We start from the raw sequence: 16596 nt of genomic DNA, 5'->3' as shown, positions 1-16596 counted from the left end.
ATGCATATACACTTACACTGCAGCACGTGCAAGGCAGGTTTATCTGTGTGGCACATTTCAACAAGACAAACATACAATATAAAGGTCATCATGACACATTGTGAAAGCAACACAAGAAGCATTTAAACAGATATAGAGTGAAAAACAAATGATGCAACTGTTACTGGATGAGATCACGTCAGTATATTTTTAACCTGGGGGGGTCAGAGGTCATTAATCATAGCATGTAAACAAAAAAAATAGAAAGTGGAGTCATTGTAATTTCAGTTGGTTTTGTGTTCAGTTTAAGTGTGTTTTGAAACTTTAAGTGTGATAAGAGCAGAATTTTTAAATTGATACCAAAAGTGTTTGTAGTTTAAAAAAAAAAACCCGAAGTTCTTCATTAAGTGTATATTTTAAGATGGCGGTGGTGAAATGAAACGTGAACAATGTGCATTCGGTATAAAAAGTGAACAGAAGTCAGTAACCAACTGTAGCTGTGGCTGCTGCTGAGTGGTGGAGGCAATAAACGGAGCCGAGCACCAGAGCTACAACATCCGGGCAATACCCAGCCTGCGCAGAAACGGAATGGCGGAGGTAAGTGAGCGAAAACGAGGAATGCGATGAAGCGAACGATAGAGAAACTGCAGCGAACGGGCGACCCGCGTCCACCCGGGACCGTTCGCCCGGCGGCCCGCGGTGTCGCCGGCCGGTGAAAGAGAAGCTCCGGGGCCGCTAAAGCGGCAGGAAGAGACGGGAGAAGCTCCCCGGCTCTCTCGCTCCGTCTCTCCCCCCCTTCTCCGTCTCCGCGTTCTCGGCTTTAAAGAGCCACCCCCCCCGCCCCGCCAGCCTCGGTAGTAGCGCCGTAGAAAACAATGGGGGCAGCTCGGCGGGGTTTACGACACGGTGGTGCTGAAAGTGTTTCAGGTGCGCCGCCGGGGAAGTGGGAGAAAAGTTGCGGGGAGGGATGTCACGACGCGGCGGCGGCGGCTGAACTCCGGCCGTGTGTTCCCCTGACTCTCTGCTAGTTTCCTTGTGGTGCCGCTCGTCCGGAGGAAGAGACGTTCAGCACCAAGTCACAGGAAAGCGCCGGCGGTCGCACACACTCGGTCTGAGCCCGCCGGGCTGGGGGAGGCTCCGCTCGGTCCACACGTCCACCGGACTCCGCTCAACTTCTCTGTCCGGAAACCGTGTCGCTGTGCCTGTTATCTAACAGCAGGAGCGTCGGCACTTTATCTCATGCAGGGCCGGAGAGTTAAGCTCATCATGTGGCCTCTGTAAAGTTTGTCACTTCTGTATAACGTGGCCTGCATCGTAGACACATGCTCTATTGTGTCTTAATCACTTTCTCTTGAAGCCAGAGGATGATGATGATCATAATTTAAACTATCCCACAAGGTCATACATCAGTGTATCTTATTCAACTTCTCCTAATCGCCTTCCCTCTTTTATTCGACTTCATAATCGGTTTTACTTTGCTTGACAATTGTTTTTAACTTAAACTTTCAGATTTTTGTCTCTATGTTGTTTCTAATGTCTCGGGACAGCACCTTGAAGCGGCCCCCTGGGAATGAAATGTGCTGTATGAACACAACTGCCTTGCCTGAGGATAATACAAAACTTTATTTACATAGCACCTTTCAAAACACAGTTACAAGGTGTTTTTTAAGTTAAAAAAATTACAAAACTGAAGGCAAACAATTGGAAACAGTAAAACTATTTAAAAAAAACTATTTAAAACCAACCAACCTGCTCACGCAGCTATAGAGCACAGATACCGGAATAAAAAAAGAGGAAAGAGTAAAAACAACATCGATTAAAACATTATAAAATGATTGAAATAGAAGTAGGAGGAAGCACGAGAGAGATTTAAAAGAGGATAAGTAGTTTGCCATCCAAACATCCTTTGAAATGTCCCAGTAAAACCAGTAACACTGACTGCAACCTACTGTAATGTGCTCCACTCAGCGACACTTACTAGAGGAAGTTCTCAGGAGTTAAATAAATGTTTAGAAGTGAAGAGTCAGCTGATCTGCTGGATCAGGCACATGTTGATCGTGCCGTATATTATATTATGACTTGAACCTGTTTTACACAATCACATTATGGGGACTTGTCTTCCTTTTGGGGACAAAAAGCAAGTCCCCACAATGTGAATTATTAGATATTAAGGGAAGACATGTGTTAGGTTAGGATACGAGGTTAGACATGTAGGAACTATGGTTAAGGTTAGAGTACGTTTCCAGGAAATCAATGCAAGTCAATGTAATGTCTTCTGAAGTCATAGAGACATGCGTGTGTGTGTGTGTGTGTGTTTGTGTGTAGGTGGGTGAAAAGCCTCTGGAGATGAGCGCTGACGTCGTGGTCTAGTGGAGCGTGGATGAGGTACGGTGATGAAGACCCTCAGCAGGAGAAGCAGGAGTCTTAACAGGCCTTAGAGGAGTTGGAGGTGAACGCTGCTCGCCCCATGAAGATGGCAGCACAGTCCCACACTGTACGGTCAAGTTCAGCCACACCTGTATATGTCAAAGCTGCTATTTAAAAGCTAGTCTCTTTAATAATATTGGTAGATTTCATTAATTTTGCATGATTATGGGAACTTTAAAGCTGAATCACTGGAATATACATTGTCACAGTACTAAAAAACCTCTGGGTATTATTTGTTTAAGATAATAAGGTATGGAACGGTTACCGGTTACACTGTATTCTGTGGTAAAATTCCAGACTGTTAGTTATACAGTTTCAAGCTTTGATTACATCGTTACCGTGGTGATTTGGTTGATACTCTCCAATATCAACTTAAGTTAAGTGCAGTTTGTGTTGTAAAAAAACGTGGCAGAAGGAGCAGCAGGTACTGTCAGAGCTTCAGATTTGTTTCAGTTGTCTAAGCAGACAAAGTCATAAGTGTGTTTAGTGAGTTGACGGGGGGGGGCGGCGGCTGCTTTTTCTTATAAATATATAACTTATGTTTTGAACATTTTCAGCACGTTTTAACAATCCTGCAGTAATACTGATAAACGTGATAATTAGGGTCACTATAATTGTGATAAAAGATTTTCTCACGTTTCATCTTCATAACATAATACACAACATTTCTACTTTGATTTGCATGTTTAAAATAATGTACTTAATAACTAATGTTACTGAAGTTACTGATTTTATTCATTTCAAAATTCTGACAAAAACACAAAATGAAGCTACGCCTCAATCCATTCATCCCATAACTACATCACAGTACATGCAGTCTGTGACAGTGGGGAAGCTCTGTGTCAGAGCCCATATTTGCACCCACTTGCAGGAGTTGTACTGAAAATCCCACACTCCTCATCGTGCTTTTTTCATTTTCTTCTGTCATTTAGCATTTTTTTAAGATTATTTTCTCTGGCTCTTTATGCCTTCATTATGAGACAGGACAGTATTATGCGTGAAAGGGAGACCTGCAGCAAAGGGCTGAGTTAGAACTGAACCTGCAGCCGCTGCAGGAGGACTCAAGCCTCCAAATCCCATTAAACAAGCAAAACCTTGTCTAACCTGCTGCATTTGTTACTTTTATCCTTATTATTTTACTGTAAATTTGTTCTTATTTGATATTTTGTACATGCATTTCTATTCCTGTTATCACTTGTATTACACTTAGAATTTAAACAAAATAGTGTTGTTATTATTAAAAACCTAATAAATTAGCTGTAATCCACATCTACCTGTGCCCAGTTTCAAAAAATTCAAAACAGAGCAATATGGCTTAGCTTAATATCACATTAAGGACAGTTAAAACTGTAATCCAATTCCCAATTTGCCATTCAAGAACTAACATCCTTTGAAAACCGAGCTCAAGAAATGATATGAAACACAGCAGTTCATTTTCACATCTGGAGCCTTTTTCTAGAAGAGGGTTTACTAAGTTATCTGCACAACTTTGATGAATAAAAACCCCCTCACATGTGGTGACTCTGCAAACTGACAGAGAGTTGAATTATTTGGGGCAGAGGAGGGAAACAATGCCAAGAATAGCATTTTGATGGTTTTACTGACTAATACGTAGAGGTCATTTATATGTGGTTGTCTTCCTTCTCTCACTCGATCCTCTCTCTCCACCTCTCACTGGCTTCCTCTGTGACCCTCTGTTCGTAGGCCAGTGAGCTTCCTCTGGAGGAGCTGCTGGCTCTGTATGGATATACAGTGTCAGATCCAGAGAAGGAGACCTGTCAAATGGCTGCCAGCCTGCCAGGCATGACACTGGACAAGGTGAGACGTAACCCAAACAACACCAGCACAAACAAGATGCCTCATTCTTATCGAAGGGTTTGTCTAGTCAAAAGTTTACATTTGGATTTGTATATTAACAAACAATCAAGAAGATGTTAACAACTGATTTATGAAGCATTGTGTTTTCTTCTACTTTGTTCTTTGCTGTGCTCTATTATTGATATTTTGTTGTTCTGTTAAGGATCAGCTAACAGAGGATCTCTTTCCTGGGGAGGAGGAAGAAGAATCATCACCGGATGATCTCACCCCGTCAGTCACCTCAAACACCTCAGATGTGCTCCGCCGTCTCCAAGGTATCACACACACAGATTAACACATGGCTGTATAACTTTTTACTTGATCGGATTTCTCCCACATAAAGAAATGTTTAGATAGAGAGTTTGGTTCATAATTTTGAATCAGATGGATCAGTTTGCACAGTCAGGGGATTTTTCTGATAGCTGCAATATTTTCTCTTAGTTTAAATCATGTCTCTGGTGGGAGTGGAGCCTGTTACTCATAACTTGCTGATACATTTCAATAACAGTACCTGCTGGGCTTTATTGTGTTACAATGTTTTTGAACCCTCTGATTTGTTCTTGTATAATTTCATATGACAGAGTCTCAGCATGGCATCTTCTACTGCCTTATTAGTTTCCTGTCCATGAGACTGAATGATGTCAAAGTCACTGAGACATTTCTTAAGAGAAGGATATTCAATATGTTGGAACAGTATGACAGTATCTGTGCTGAGTCCACATAACGGCGTGACAAACTAAACACGTGGCAGGTTTGCTGCTTTTGTGCCTTTTTATTTATTCAGGAGAGATTGACTAAGAACACAGTTTCTCCAAATGGTAAAGAGAGCCTTGTTCCTCTTTGGCTCTTTTCTCATATATTCGCTTCGTCATCCTGAATCGTATTTTTACTGACTGAATGACATATATTCTATAAATTATTCATTTATTTAATTATTTATTTATGTCCACCCTGTCTCTATAGCTTCGAGTCACAGCTGGGTTTCACTGGAGAAAGATAATTTTACCTCAGCAGGATGCATGTTCTTAAGTGATGGTTAATAATAAACTGAAGAGTAAAACAAATCTTAAACTAAATTAGATTCTTTTGAAGTTATTGTGATTCGTTGGCATAAAGATATGACTTTTAGACAGCATCACTTTTGAATTAATCTTGACATCCAGTATTTGAGTAGATCACCCTCCTCTCTGATGTTTTGGCTTCTTTAAGGTGGAAACAAAGACAGCTCATCAGATGAGGAGTCTGACGATGCCTCCATTCCCTCCAATGAAGAGCACAAGGTACTGACGGCTGTAACACATATCTCACCGTGACTCTGTTGACCTGATGAGTGATTTTAGGTCAAAGAGATATTAAGCGTACTGTGTAGCGGTTTACATTTCTTTATAGGAAAGAGAACCACAAAACAAAACATGAAAATATAATAGTCTTTCTGAATTCTTCCATAATGAGTCTGTCTTAACTTTGATCCAGTGACCACTGGAGGTCATCACAACTTCAAAAGTTGTACACATTCTTCCTTTCTTTATTTGTTTTACCTGTATAAACCTCATACATCTTGGCAGTGAACATAATAATTTAGTGCAGGATCACCTAATTTAATTATGCCTGGGATCTTTCTGCTTGACCAACTGAACCAAACCTAAACTAACCTCTCGGACATAGTCCCTGACTGAGACACAAGTCCACATGTAAGCCACTAATTTACCAGATTTGATTGAAAAAAAGTGCAGCACTTACAAATATATTAATTTTACAGTATAACCTGAGGAATTACCTGTCACCATAACTCTACCACTCAGCATAGATGTCATCTGTGACACATTTAAGAACTGTGTTTGATTTCCTTCTCAGGAGATCATGGTTGGCTCCATATACCAGGCAAAAATCCCTCCACTCAATCCAAATACCTACCAGGAAAAAGGTAAGCAACATATATTATCATCCTCTTGGAATTAAAACAATTTTTACAGTTGTTTCCTTTGAGTTTAACACATGTGAACCTTATATGAAGTTGCCTTAAGTTATTTCAGCTGATTGAAGCCTTCATGTGTTGACCTTTCTGACTTTGGCTGCTCGTGTTGATATCTAAAAAGACATCTTCATCATTTCTCTCTTCGCTCTTTAAATGTCCTTCCCCCTCCTCTCTCTCTCTCTCTCCACCATCTCCTCATCCACTTTCTCTGCTCTTACCGCTGCCTCTCTCTTTCTCTCCAGTCGACAGCAGTGAGGACCAGTTGCTGTGGAGGCCAGGTGTCCTGCCGGTGCAGGAAGTGGAGGAGTTCTTGCTGAATACACAGAGACCACGTCGCCAGGAGGGGGCAGCACGCACATCCATGCAAGCTAACACTGTCCGTGACAACGAACAGGTAAAGTTCTGTCAAGTGTCATCAAAGTGTCCATTTACACAACTCATAGCTTTTGAGCAGTTTACCACATGCTTCAACAGAACCACTGAGAATGTTAACAAAATAACAAACTAGTTTTAGGAAAATATTCTTAGATATTCTTAAACTTGAATCTTTTTCTTCTTTTGACTTCCAGGCACTGTATGAACTTATAAAATGCAAATTCAATGCAGAAGAGGCACTGAGACGATTACGCTTCAACGTGAAGGTGGTCAGTGGTAAGAACCTTTTTCTGTTTGTTTGTTGGAGGTGTATGATCTGGGCCGTGGTGACATGATGACCAGGGCGTATTGTAGGTGTAGAACTCTTGACATTTGATCATTTGTGCAGCGGAATCTATACGTTATGTCCTGCCTCCTTCACGCTCGACCCAGGCTCCACCCCTCGCCTGAACGTTGCAGACATTTTCCTTTTGTTGTGAAAACATCTGACCCCGACAATCTCCCGCTGCGATCTTCGTATGTGAAAGGCAAACTTAGGAAAACCTTCTCAACCAATTTTTCAGACATTTTCCAGAATTCATATCTGGAAACCTCCTTTGTTAAAGCAGTATCTGAGCCATTAAATGCTCATCTTTCTTGCTGCAAAGTATCCAACGTTGTCTTGCAGTGTGAGAGCCACAAATTAGTATAGCAAAAGATTTATTCCTCTCTTTGGTAAACAATACCACACCTACACACCTTACTGACTGTCAGCTACTTCACCCATCTGCAAAATCTGTTTGTTGCTGGCATGTGTTGATGCTGATGAAGTGAAGGATGCAAACATGTTGCCAACAGAGCCCTTGGAAATGAACCATTTAAAATCCTTGATTTTGTTTAGCTCAGAAGTTAGCAGGACTATAGGTTCTCATTTAGCAGGTGTTTCTCAAGGGGAGGTCAGTGAACACTGCATAACCTACAGAGAAGCAAATGCGCTTCGTCTTCCATTCACTCTCAATCTGTGCGAGCGCGGGGGGGTGAAAAAAGAACTGCCTCCTGTGGTGAATCAAATCTGCAGCGTGGCTTCGTGTGGAGTTCAATTTAGGTGAACTTTGACCCGCAGCATTCGCCTGCATTCGCATATGTGTGACTGTGTCCATATTCAGATTTGATGTAGTTTGGATTTGAGTAGTGAAAAGCTGCCCACCACTGCTTCAGACAGACCTGGCTGTATTTCTAAGTTTTCCCACACCCTGTATGTGAGAGTTTTTTTCTGCATTAGGCTCTATCCAACCTGGATATTGAGCTGCAATTTCATAGCTGCAACTCCACTTTAAATCATCTGCAGCATGAAGCCCAGATGGCATTAATTTTAAAAGCAATTTCAAATGGATGCTATACTCCTAAGTTTATTGTTATGTGTAGCACTATGATTCTACTGGTGCTCTCTCTAGATGAGCTGTGTGCCTGGAGCGAGGAGGAGTGCAGGAGCTTTGAGCAAGGCTATCGAGTTTACGGGAAAAACTTCCACCTCATTCAGGCTAACAAGGTGAGTTCTAAAAATAATTACCTGGCGCTCTCATTTGACGGCGTAGCATAAACAACCTTTTCTTTCTCCTCAGGTACGAACGCGCTCTGTGGGCGAATGTGTGGAGTATTACTACATGTGGAAGAAGTCCGAACGTCATGAGTATTTCACCCAACAAACCACCAGGCTCAGCCGCAAGAAGTACAGCCTGCAGTCAGGGAGCATGTGAGTGCTGCTGGGACACGAACAGGGTCACAGTCTAGTCAGGGTTCATTTGTTTGATAAATATGTACAGAGATTATACCTAAACTGAAACACACATGAGTTATAGACGAGCATGTGAATCCGCAATTTTTGAACTATGTGAAGCCATGCACCGTGTTTTATTTCATCATGTTTACTGCTACAAACCTGATCAAATATATATATAAAATTCTTAGAAAATAGAGCCACTTTTAGGCTGTGAGTCAAGTGTAAGTGTATTACAGATAGATAGGATTGTATTCTGTTTGCAAATGCAGGGTGTATTTACTGCATGTGGCCGACTGAACTTCCCATTCAATCTTAACTGTAACACCCCTATTCTGAGAAAGTGTTGCCCTAGGGTTTGTTGATCTATTCATTTAGAAATTTCTAAAACTTTAACTTGTAATTTCACACTTCAAAGCTGACATGACAATGACCCTCCTCATCTGCTTTACTTTCTGTGAGTTTTTAGGGTCTATCCTGAAGTAAACAGTCTCCTAAATAGAATTGGTTTCGCCGAAATTACAAAACATCATTGTATGACTACTTTTGCTGTAGAGATATTCTGCTGTATCTAGAAAGAAATGTCATGTTTATTTATTTTTTAAATTTTCTTATTCCGTGCGCACCACAACAAGTGGACATTCGCTGTCATCGTATTGGAACGGCTGCCAAATTCTCAGATATTGATTTCACTTAAGAATGCAAAATCCATACATCCATCCATTATCTATACCGTTTATCCTTTGAGGGTTGCAGGTCGGGGCTGTAGCTTATCCCAGCTGACACCGAGCGACAGGCGGACTAGACCTTGCACAGGTCTCATGGAAAAATAATATGAAGAGCTTGAGTGCAGACGGTCGACTCAGAGGAAGGATACTAAAGCTAATAATAATAATAACCTCCTTAAGTATCGCATTTGTCTGCTCACTTATGTTTATGTTATTGTTTTTTAAAAAGTTCTTCCTGTTACTCCCGCTTTTAACTGTTGACACACACTTTCCTGTGCTTATAGTGGTTGTGTTGTGTGTTGTAGGGAGGATGGAGACCAGGATGGGGATGTTGGGGAGCTGGAAGGAAGCAACAATTCCTCAGGCTTGTTGTCTCACAGCTCCATGGGTCCGAGGCAGCTCGCGTCCCCGTCACCTCCACACACCAACCTGGACAAACAAGGTAACTTAGAGAACCGACGTAGTGGGCAGTTTATAGTGGAACAAGGATTATAGCCAGTATGCCCTAAAATATTTTTTGGGCCTCATGTTCACAAAAGAATCATGTCTACCATAAAAGCTGAAAGAATTACCACTTCAGAGTTTCATTTGAAGTTGCAGCAGCATGAAACACTTGGCTCTACAATTTTACGACACACATGTACAAACAGGTGACAAATATAAGGAAAATTCATATAATTCCTATGGATGGGGACTTTCTCTTGTGTCTTCACTCATTTGTCAGGTTACCTTTAATTTGTCACTTCTCTATATACTAAACAATCCCACACACAGGGTGTGTAAGTAGGATTTTGTGTCTAACGCGAAAATCAGAAAGCTGTGCATGTTCATCCATTTTTCTGTGTATAAATAATATTATGTTTACATGAAACAACAAACATATTTTCCAAATCACATAATGATACCCATCATGCAGTTCTATATATTTTATTTTGTCATATATATTATATCATTATATAATTAATTATTTTGATGACATGGTTTGCCTTTTATTTTGACATCACATATTCATTATCTTATGTCTCCATGTTATGAATCATTTTGTCTCCTCTTCTTTGTTTTCCCCATCTCCCCATTATTTTGCTTTTTGTGTGTCTTGTGTTGTTGTGTGTGTGTGCATGTCTCTGTGTATGTGTGCGTGTAAATGCTGTGCATGTTGCCATGGTGCTCCAGAGGAGGAGGGCCGTCCCCGGCGCAGACGAACTCCCCGCTTTCTCTTAAAGCCATGAACTCATCCTCACAGGCCTCAGAAAGCAGGCTGGGCCTGCAGGTAAAGGAATCTTAAAGAGAGACAAGAAATACAAAAATCCTATTGAATTTCCTGTGGTATATAATTTAATTCTAATTGAAGCCAAAGGGAACAGGTTTTAATGTAAATGGCCATCAACTCATTTCTGTTCTTGCAGTAAATGCCACATTCAATCAAAGATGTCAGATATATTAAATTATGTAATTTAACCCTTTCCCTCTTGGAACATATTTCAACATCCAAACACAAGCAAACACAAGATCAACATCCCGTGGCTGTTACTTTAAGAGGCTCTTTGAATCATGTACTGTATGTTTGCAAATTACTTTTCTCATTACTGCAGCAGTATGAGGATAAACATCTGTCCACCAAAGTGCATCAAGTGGATAAAATGTTTCCTCTTACATTCCCACTCCTCACCCTGAACGTCTGCTTTGCTTTATGTAACTTCAGTGAGCGGGTATGATCTCCTGGGAGAAGTTTGTAACGGACTTAAATGACCAGAATCAGGTCCAACAAGTCCAAGAGAAATGCTCAACTATAGATCAGTTAAAAACACTCAGAAGTCTTTAAAATACAAAAACAGAATTCATCTGCAATATTTAGTTAAGAAACTTAATTTACAGCAGCAGCTCTACTGGTTCAGGAAGCCGGGATCATGGGTAATATCCACCATTCAGTTGTGTTACAGTTCAGTTCAGGTTTTCTTTTTTCTCTTTGTGAAAACCAACAGAATTAGTCCCCACATATGTCTGCAGAGGGCGCTGTTACACAGTGTTGCTTTAAAATGAAGAAGTATTTGAACATCTTTCGGCAGTTGCAAACATTTTTTACATTTCAATTTTTTTCTAAACTCTTCTACATGTGTGCAGATGGTGAGCTGGTGATGGGGCTGTCAGAGCTGTGTGGAGACGGATGTCCTCAGCAGCTGTTTGGCTGTCCCTTCTCTCTGCAGCCCCTGGACGACCTGCGGGATCCCGGCTCAGATAGTTGTTGTCCCTCAGCTCCAGTCCAGCTCCAGTCCCAGCCTTCTGCCCTGAGCTCCCAGTCGGCCTGCGGGAGCCCTCCGTGCTGCCATGATGACCACTGCCTGCCGGGCTCCTGCTTTTACCAGCTACACATGCTTGGTGGACCCTTTGTTCCAGAGGACCCTGACTGTGCACCTAGTGGTGCAACCGGTGGCCCACATGGGCTGCAGGTGGAATTTAGCCTGCCATCTGCCTCTCCGCCCTCGTCTACTCTCCTCCCGTCACACTTCCAGGCGATTGGCGGCCTGCAGCACCCCTCAGCTCTCCAGCATCGCTCTCTGACACAGTGAGGGGAAATTCAATGCTGGTGTTGGTTTTACAACTGACTCATACAAGCCCGAACAAAACGTGCATTTACTGAACCTTATGAAAAGGATGGACCTGCTCCCTGTGCTGGGGGTGTTGCTCGTATCTGAACCCTCTTTTAAATCTGATACACTTGAACTCTTTGTCCATTGTGTTTATCACTACTGTCAGGTGTTGATTGTGTGTTTATTTATAACAGTTTATCCCCACAACCTGCGCCAGGACAACGCTGTTGATTGGCAGTCACGAGAGCTGCAGTGACCACACAAACCATCGTCATCTGTTCTTCTAAAACAGAGCAGTGACTGACGATGTGAAGAACCGTTGCTCTGATGTATTTTATTTATCATAATGGAGAAGTTTGACTTCTAAAGTCGACATCCAATAACTTTTCTTTGTGTTCTGCTTATTGCTCAGCACTTTTGCCTCTGACTCCGTTCAGATCTGGTATTCACATCCGTCCTGAGTGAGCCAATCACAAGCAGACAGCTCAAAGTACATATGAACACACACAAATTCATCGGATCACTCAGACCTCATTCAGAAGTGGCCACATTGTTTTCGCTGTGTGAGCACAAGCGTCCTGGGACGCACATGAAGGACCGTCTACTCAGCTGACGTCTCTGACCTGCTACACTTTCACAATGAATCATATTTTTACATATTTACTACCACAGCATCCACATAATGAATTCTATATAAGTCTTTTTTTCAAATGGGTTAAATCTTAATACCAGCTCTGAAAAGGGCCTCTGCTCAGTGCCACATGAACATAACTGCTGGGAGTCTGGTCATAAAGTAAAATCCATCAATTCAAACATTATATGATACGTGCTCGACTCAGCCCAATGGTCTCTGTCTTCGGTTTCTCCTGCTTCTCTGGACCTCCAACCTCCTCCACTCCAGCTTTCTGTAAACCTTTGGTACAAGAGTCAATATTTCTGTAGAAATTTGTTTGATTTTAAAAACCTGAACAACATTTTCTGTGGGTTTTTTTAAAAAGCTTTATAGGCGCAACAAGGAGCACAGTGATTTTTCGGATTATTTTTCTCTCTTTAGTTTGGCTTTTGTCAAAACCTTTCATCCTTGTTCTTCCCTTATGATTTATAAACGTGCAATGCTTTCGTGTCATTTCTGACAACTGTTTCTGTAAGAATGAATATTTAGTCCAGTGAAGAGCCTGACCTCTGACCTGCAGAGGTGGCGCAGAATAACATATGTTAATGTAAAATGTACATGCTAAGCTACGCAAGTCAGTGAATCCAAATCCACCTTCTCAGGTTCTGCAACTTTGAAGATTTCCATGATCAGTCATCCAGAACTAACTTTGATGGTTGTACGGAGAGTTAGAGAAGTGAGTATGTTGAAAGTAAAGTAAAAATGACTGGTTGGGCTCCAAAAGAACGACCTAACTTAGCATTTAAGTTCTTCTGCCTCTTTGAAAACCGACAACAAGGAAGCAACATCCACGTAAAGTCCAGTCCATGAAGTTATGGACTAAAACGAAAGAACAACAGCAACATTTTTATTGTCAGAGCTCTCTCTCCCTTTTTTCCTCTGAAATGTTTCCTTGAGCATCTTTAATGACCTTGACCTGAAATGAAGAAATATACTGATAAGTGTTTATGTGCATCTAAAACATCTAATAATTGTTATTTTTGCAATACAAATCTCCTAAGTGCTGCATAAATTCAATTCCCGTGGCTCGATCTGAGCTGTCGAGCTGTCATATGCATTTTGAGAGGGGACAAACATTTACACTCACTGCACCTTTTGTGTTAAGGAATTATTTATTAAAGAATTTGTTATAGTTGGTTCCCCATTTTATAAAGTGAATTAAAATTGACAGAATCTTGTTCATGCAATCTGCAAAATAAGAATTTAGATTTTAGCCATGATGTGATGGTACAGATGTGAGAAATTCAAAGCCTAAAGGTTATTACAGTAAATATGATTCCAATATTTTATATTTTGTATCACTGAATAAAAATATGAACTTGATTTGTTTTCATATTTCACAAAATCCTGTATTGATTTGTACGCTCATTCGTACATATGTGGTTTTCTGCGTGTCAGTATATTTCAGTCTCTGAAGAGGTGAAGGGAACGTAACGGGGGAATGAAAGGATTTTTCAGGTTATTCTTCCTTTTTCATCTGCTCATCTATTTATTCTTTGTCTGTAAATGTGCGAGCTCTTTCTGTGATCCCTGTGTAACGCCAGGCCGGCTTCAGATCAACATGTGTTGTGTCTTTGACTGTTTACTTGAGAGGAGTTCAGTACAAGACCACAGAGGCAGCGAGAAGAGTAGAGCTATACTGCCTTTAGTTCTTTCTTCATTTTTACTCTTATTTCTTGGCAATATTGATCTGCTTCTTCTGTTATGTTTTATAATTATTATATTTTGTAAAGAAAAAACAATTAAAATGAACATTGCTGAAATATTAGGATGTATTGCTTTTGTATCCGATGCTGCACCTTCTCTTGTTTGTGACATCGGGGAAACAACTGTAAGTAATCATGTCTTGTCAACTTTATATTCACAAATAGAAATTGTGAGAGTTTGATAGTTAATACAAAAGTGGAGAGAAGTGATGTCTTTATATGGCTTTGCAAATGTGGTTTTAAAAAATGCAAATATGCAGATGCAAAACATCTGTTCAAGCCCTACAACTATACTTTTTTCTCAACCTCAGCCTCATACACCAGGACAATGAACTGCTGCCAGTAGCACATCACTCCACAGCACCCTCTACTGGAAGGTGGGAAACTATTTCAAACTTAAAAAAAATAAGATACAGAACTTTACCAAAGGATTCAAAAGTTCACTTAACTTGTTAGTGTTGAGAATTTCTGATTCAAACTGCTGATTGGTTGGCAGAGGAGATATTTGTGTTGAGCAGGGTGAAGCCAAACAGACTTACACAAGACAAACAACTTTATCTTTATATATATATATTATAAGAGTAGACATAACGACTTTAATAACTTTGAGCCCACCTCAGTGTTGTGTATAAATGTAGTGGATTTACGTTTAACATCTCATCAGACTTTTTGTCCACTTTGGAATCTTATGTAAAGCAAAGGGCCTGCAACTTATTTGTTTTTCTTTAAACCTGCTATTCCAACTTGCATATTTCTTCTCAGGGATCGTTTGAGGTCTTTGTTTCCATTATTCTTACCTTCCAGGTCTTTGTTTTGTCTTACTGCAAAATAGACCAGAATTTCAAACCATTTTAAGGCATCGTCTTTTAACCACAAAATGTACATCTTTATTTTCAATCTTCTATCTTATACATACTATTAATGTACCTTCATATAAACAGATTACAAGCAAAAATGTAATTGATACAAACTAATGTCAAAACCTTTTAGAAGGAACTGTCATTATCACCAACTATGCAGAAACATACAGAGAATAAACTGTGCTTTTAAATATGATGTGTGTGTGATATGTGAAATAGTGAACCATCAATTTAACATTTAACATTTTTACCATACTCACACTCAAATTTGTGTTAATTCCTGTAATGAAGTTGCTTATATGTATTAAATGACTCATATAACTAAAAATGACTCATCCTGGTTGTTCCACTGTACCTCCTGGAGTCTGTGTTTAGCAGCATAACAAACAGTTTAGTTCGTAGCTGTGGGCTGGCAACTACCAACACTGATCCTGATAAAACTACAGGGATTCGGGTGAAAGAAAAGTTTGGATTTGTTCAGTTCAGTCTGGATAGTAGAGCTTCAGCTACATTTGTGCATGTTTTTAGTACAGAAGTGATATGAAAAGAACAAGAAGTGCAGGCAGAGTGTGGTAGAGCAGGAAGAGACGCCATGTGACGTAACTGCAACTGTCCTGTTTCTCCTCTGACCTCCTGTTCTTTGGGTTTCACACGCTGATTAGGAGCTTTACGCCGCCAGGTATATATTCAGGGAGAATAAATACAACATGGCCACGTAAGATGCATCTGAGAGAACACCTAGATAATGTTAATGTTTTAATTATACTGCAGTCAGTTAACAAAAGAAGATAGTTTACATTTCCTATGAGACATAATAACTAAACCACAGTGTATTAGTTTGAATAAAAGAGCTGTTTACATACAGCAAATAGCTTAGGCCAAATAAGTAGAGCTGTCTCTGCTGAGTATGTGTTGCTGTGAGGTCGAAAATGTCACCGGAATTCTGCAGAATTTGAAGTAAAATGGTTTATATTTCACTCGACTGTGAAACAACTGTGTCACCGGCCAGCAAGGAACATTAAGCACAGCACAGACTTTGATTCAGACAAATGTTGAAATGAGTAAAGCTGCATGCAGAGCAAAAATATCTTATTGGTGCCAGCAAAGGCAAAAACCTGCACTCAGTCAAAAATAAAAAAAATTCCAAAGGTTAACTGACAAATGTAGAAACTTTTTTTGTCACAATGAAATGAAAAGCCTGCTGAGTAGAGTATTCATTATTTGACTGGAAATGGCGTCATTTACACCATGTTTAGTGGAATCAAACTCTTCACCCACCCCTCCATCAGCATAGTGGAGAGTAGATAACAAGTGAGTTTTCATTTTTGGGTGAACTATCCCTTTAAGTTTCATGAATATTGGTTTTGTGGTTTTTGTGTTAACCTGTTAACATCAGACAGACCAAAAACAGACAAACAGCAATTAAAACATAACCTCCGCGTTGGAGATAAATAAAGTATCTGAGGGTTTGTAGCTGTAGAAAAACATGAACTTTTATCCTTTTGTATTTTTCTGTACTGTGGCCCCTTAGCAGAGCACTTTCTTAAACATCATTTTTTTGTTTGTTTGACTGTTGCACTGTATGCTTGTGGGTCATGCTGCATAAATAGCTAATTTAAAAGCTCCAATTTTCAGGGGGGGGGGATAAAACAGCCAAGATAAAAGATATTGA

The 16596-nt window shown here is 40.4% G+C and overlaps 1 protein-coding gene across 2 annotated transcripts; it reads left to right on the top strand.

The window, feature by feature from the left end:
- The first annotated feature begins 443 nt into the window (after positions 1-443).
- On the top strand, positions 444-13681 carry mier2 (mesoderm induction early response 1, family member 2). 2 transcript variants are annotated; one of them, XM_035177342.2, is made up of 13 exons: positions 453-576; positions 2305-2473; positions 4111-4224; positions 4427-4538; positions 5473-5543; positions 6118-6187; positions 6481-6632; positions 6808-6889; positions 8047-8141; positions 8215-8345; positions 9403-9539; positions 10271-10367; positions 11219-11353. In XM_035177342.2, the coding sequence occupies exons 2-12, from the start codon at positions 2447-2449 to the stop codon at positions 10324-10326; spliced, it is 1047 nt and encodes a 348-aa protein (XP_035033233.1). In that variant the 5' UTR covers positions 453-576; positions 2305-2446; the 3' UTR covers positions 10327-10367; positions 11219-11353. The 2 variants fall into 2 exon arrangements, with proteins under 2 accessions (XP_035033234.1, XP_035033233.1); XM_035177343.2 differs by lacking the exon at positions 10271-10367 and having other exon boundaries at positions 444-576; positions 11219-13681.
- Positions 13682-16596: the final 2915 nt, after the last annotated feature.

The sequence above is a fragment of the Hippoglossus stenolepis genome, chromosome 14 (genome assembly GCF_022539355.2).
Source record: "Hippoglossus stenolepis isolate QCI-W04-F060 chromosome 14, HSTE1.2, whole genome shotgun sequence".
Classification (NCBI taxonomy): Eukaryota; Metazoa; Chordata; class Actinopteri; order Pleuronectiformes; family Pleuronectidae; genus Hippoglossus; species Hippoglossus stenolepis.
The sequence above is the reverse complement of the archived record's forward strand: the minus strand, read 5'-3'. Positions and strand labels throughout refer to the sequence as shown.

Bases quoted from the DNA above. Each gene is read 5' to 3' on its own strand.
- mier2 (XM_035177343.2), top strand. From the start codon at position 2,447: ATGAAGATGGCAGCACAGTCCCACACT. The intron at 2,474-4,110 runs GTACGGTCAAGT...CTCTGTTCGTAG, and splicing joins TGGCAGCACAGTCCCACACT to GCCAGTGAGCTTCCTCTGGA. The intron at 8,346-9,402 runs GTGAGTGCTGCT...TGTGTGTTGTAG, and splicing joins AGCCTGCAGTCAGGGAGCAT to GGAGGATGGAGACCAGGATG.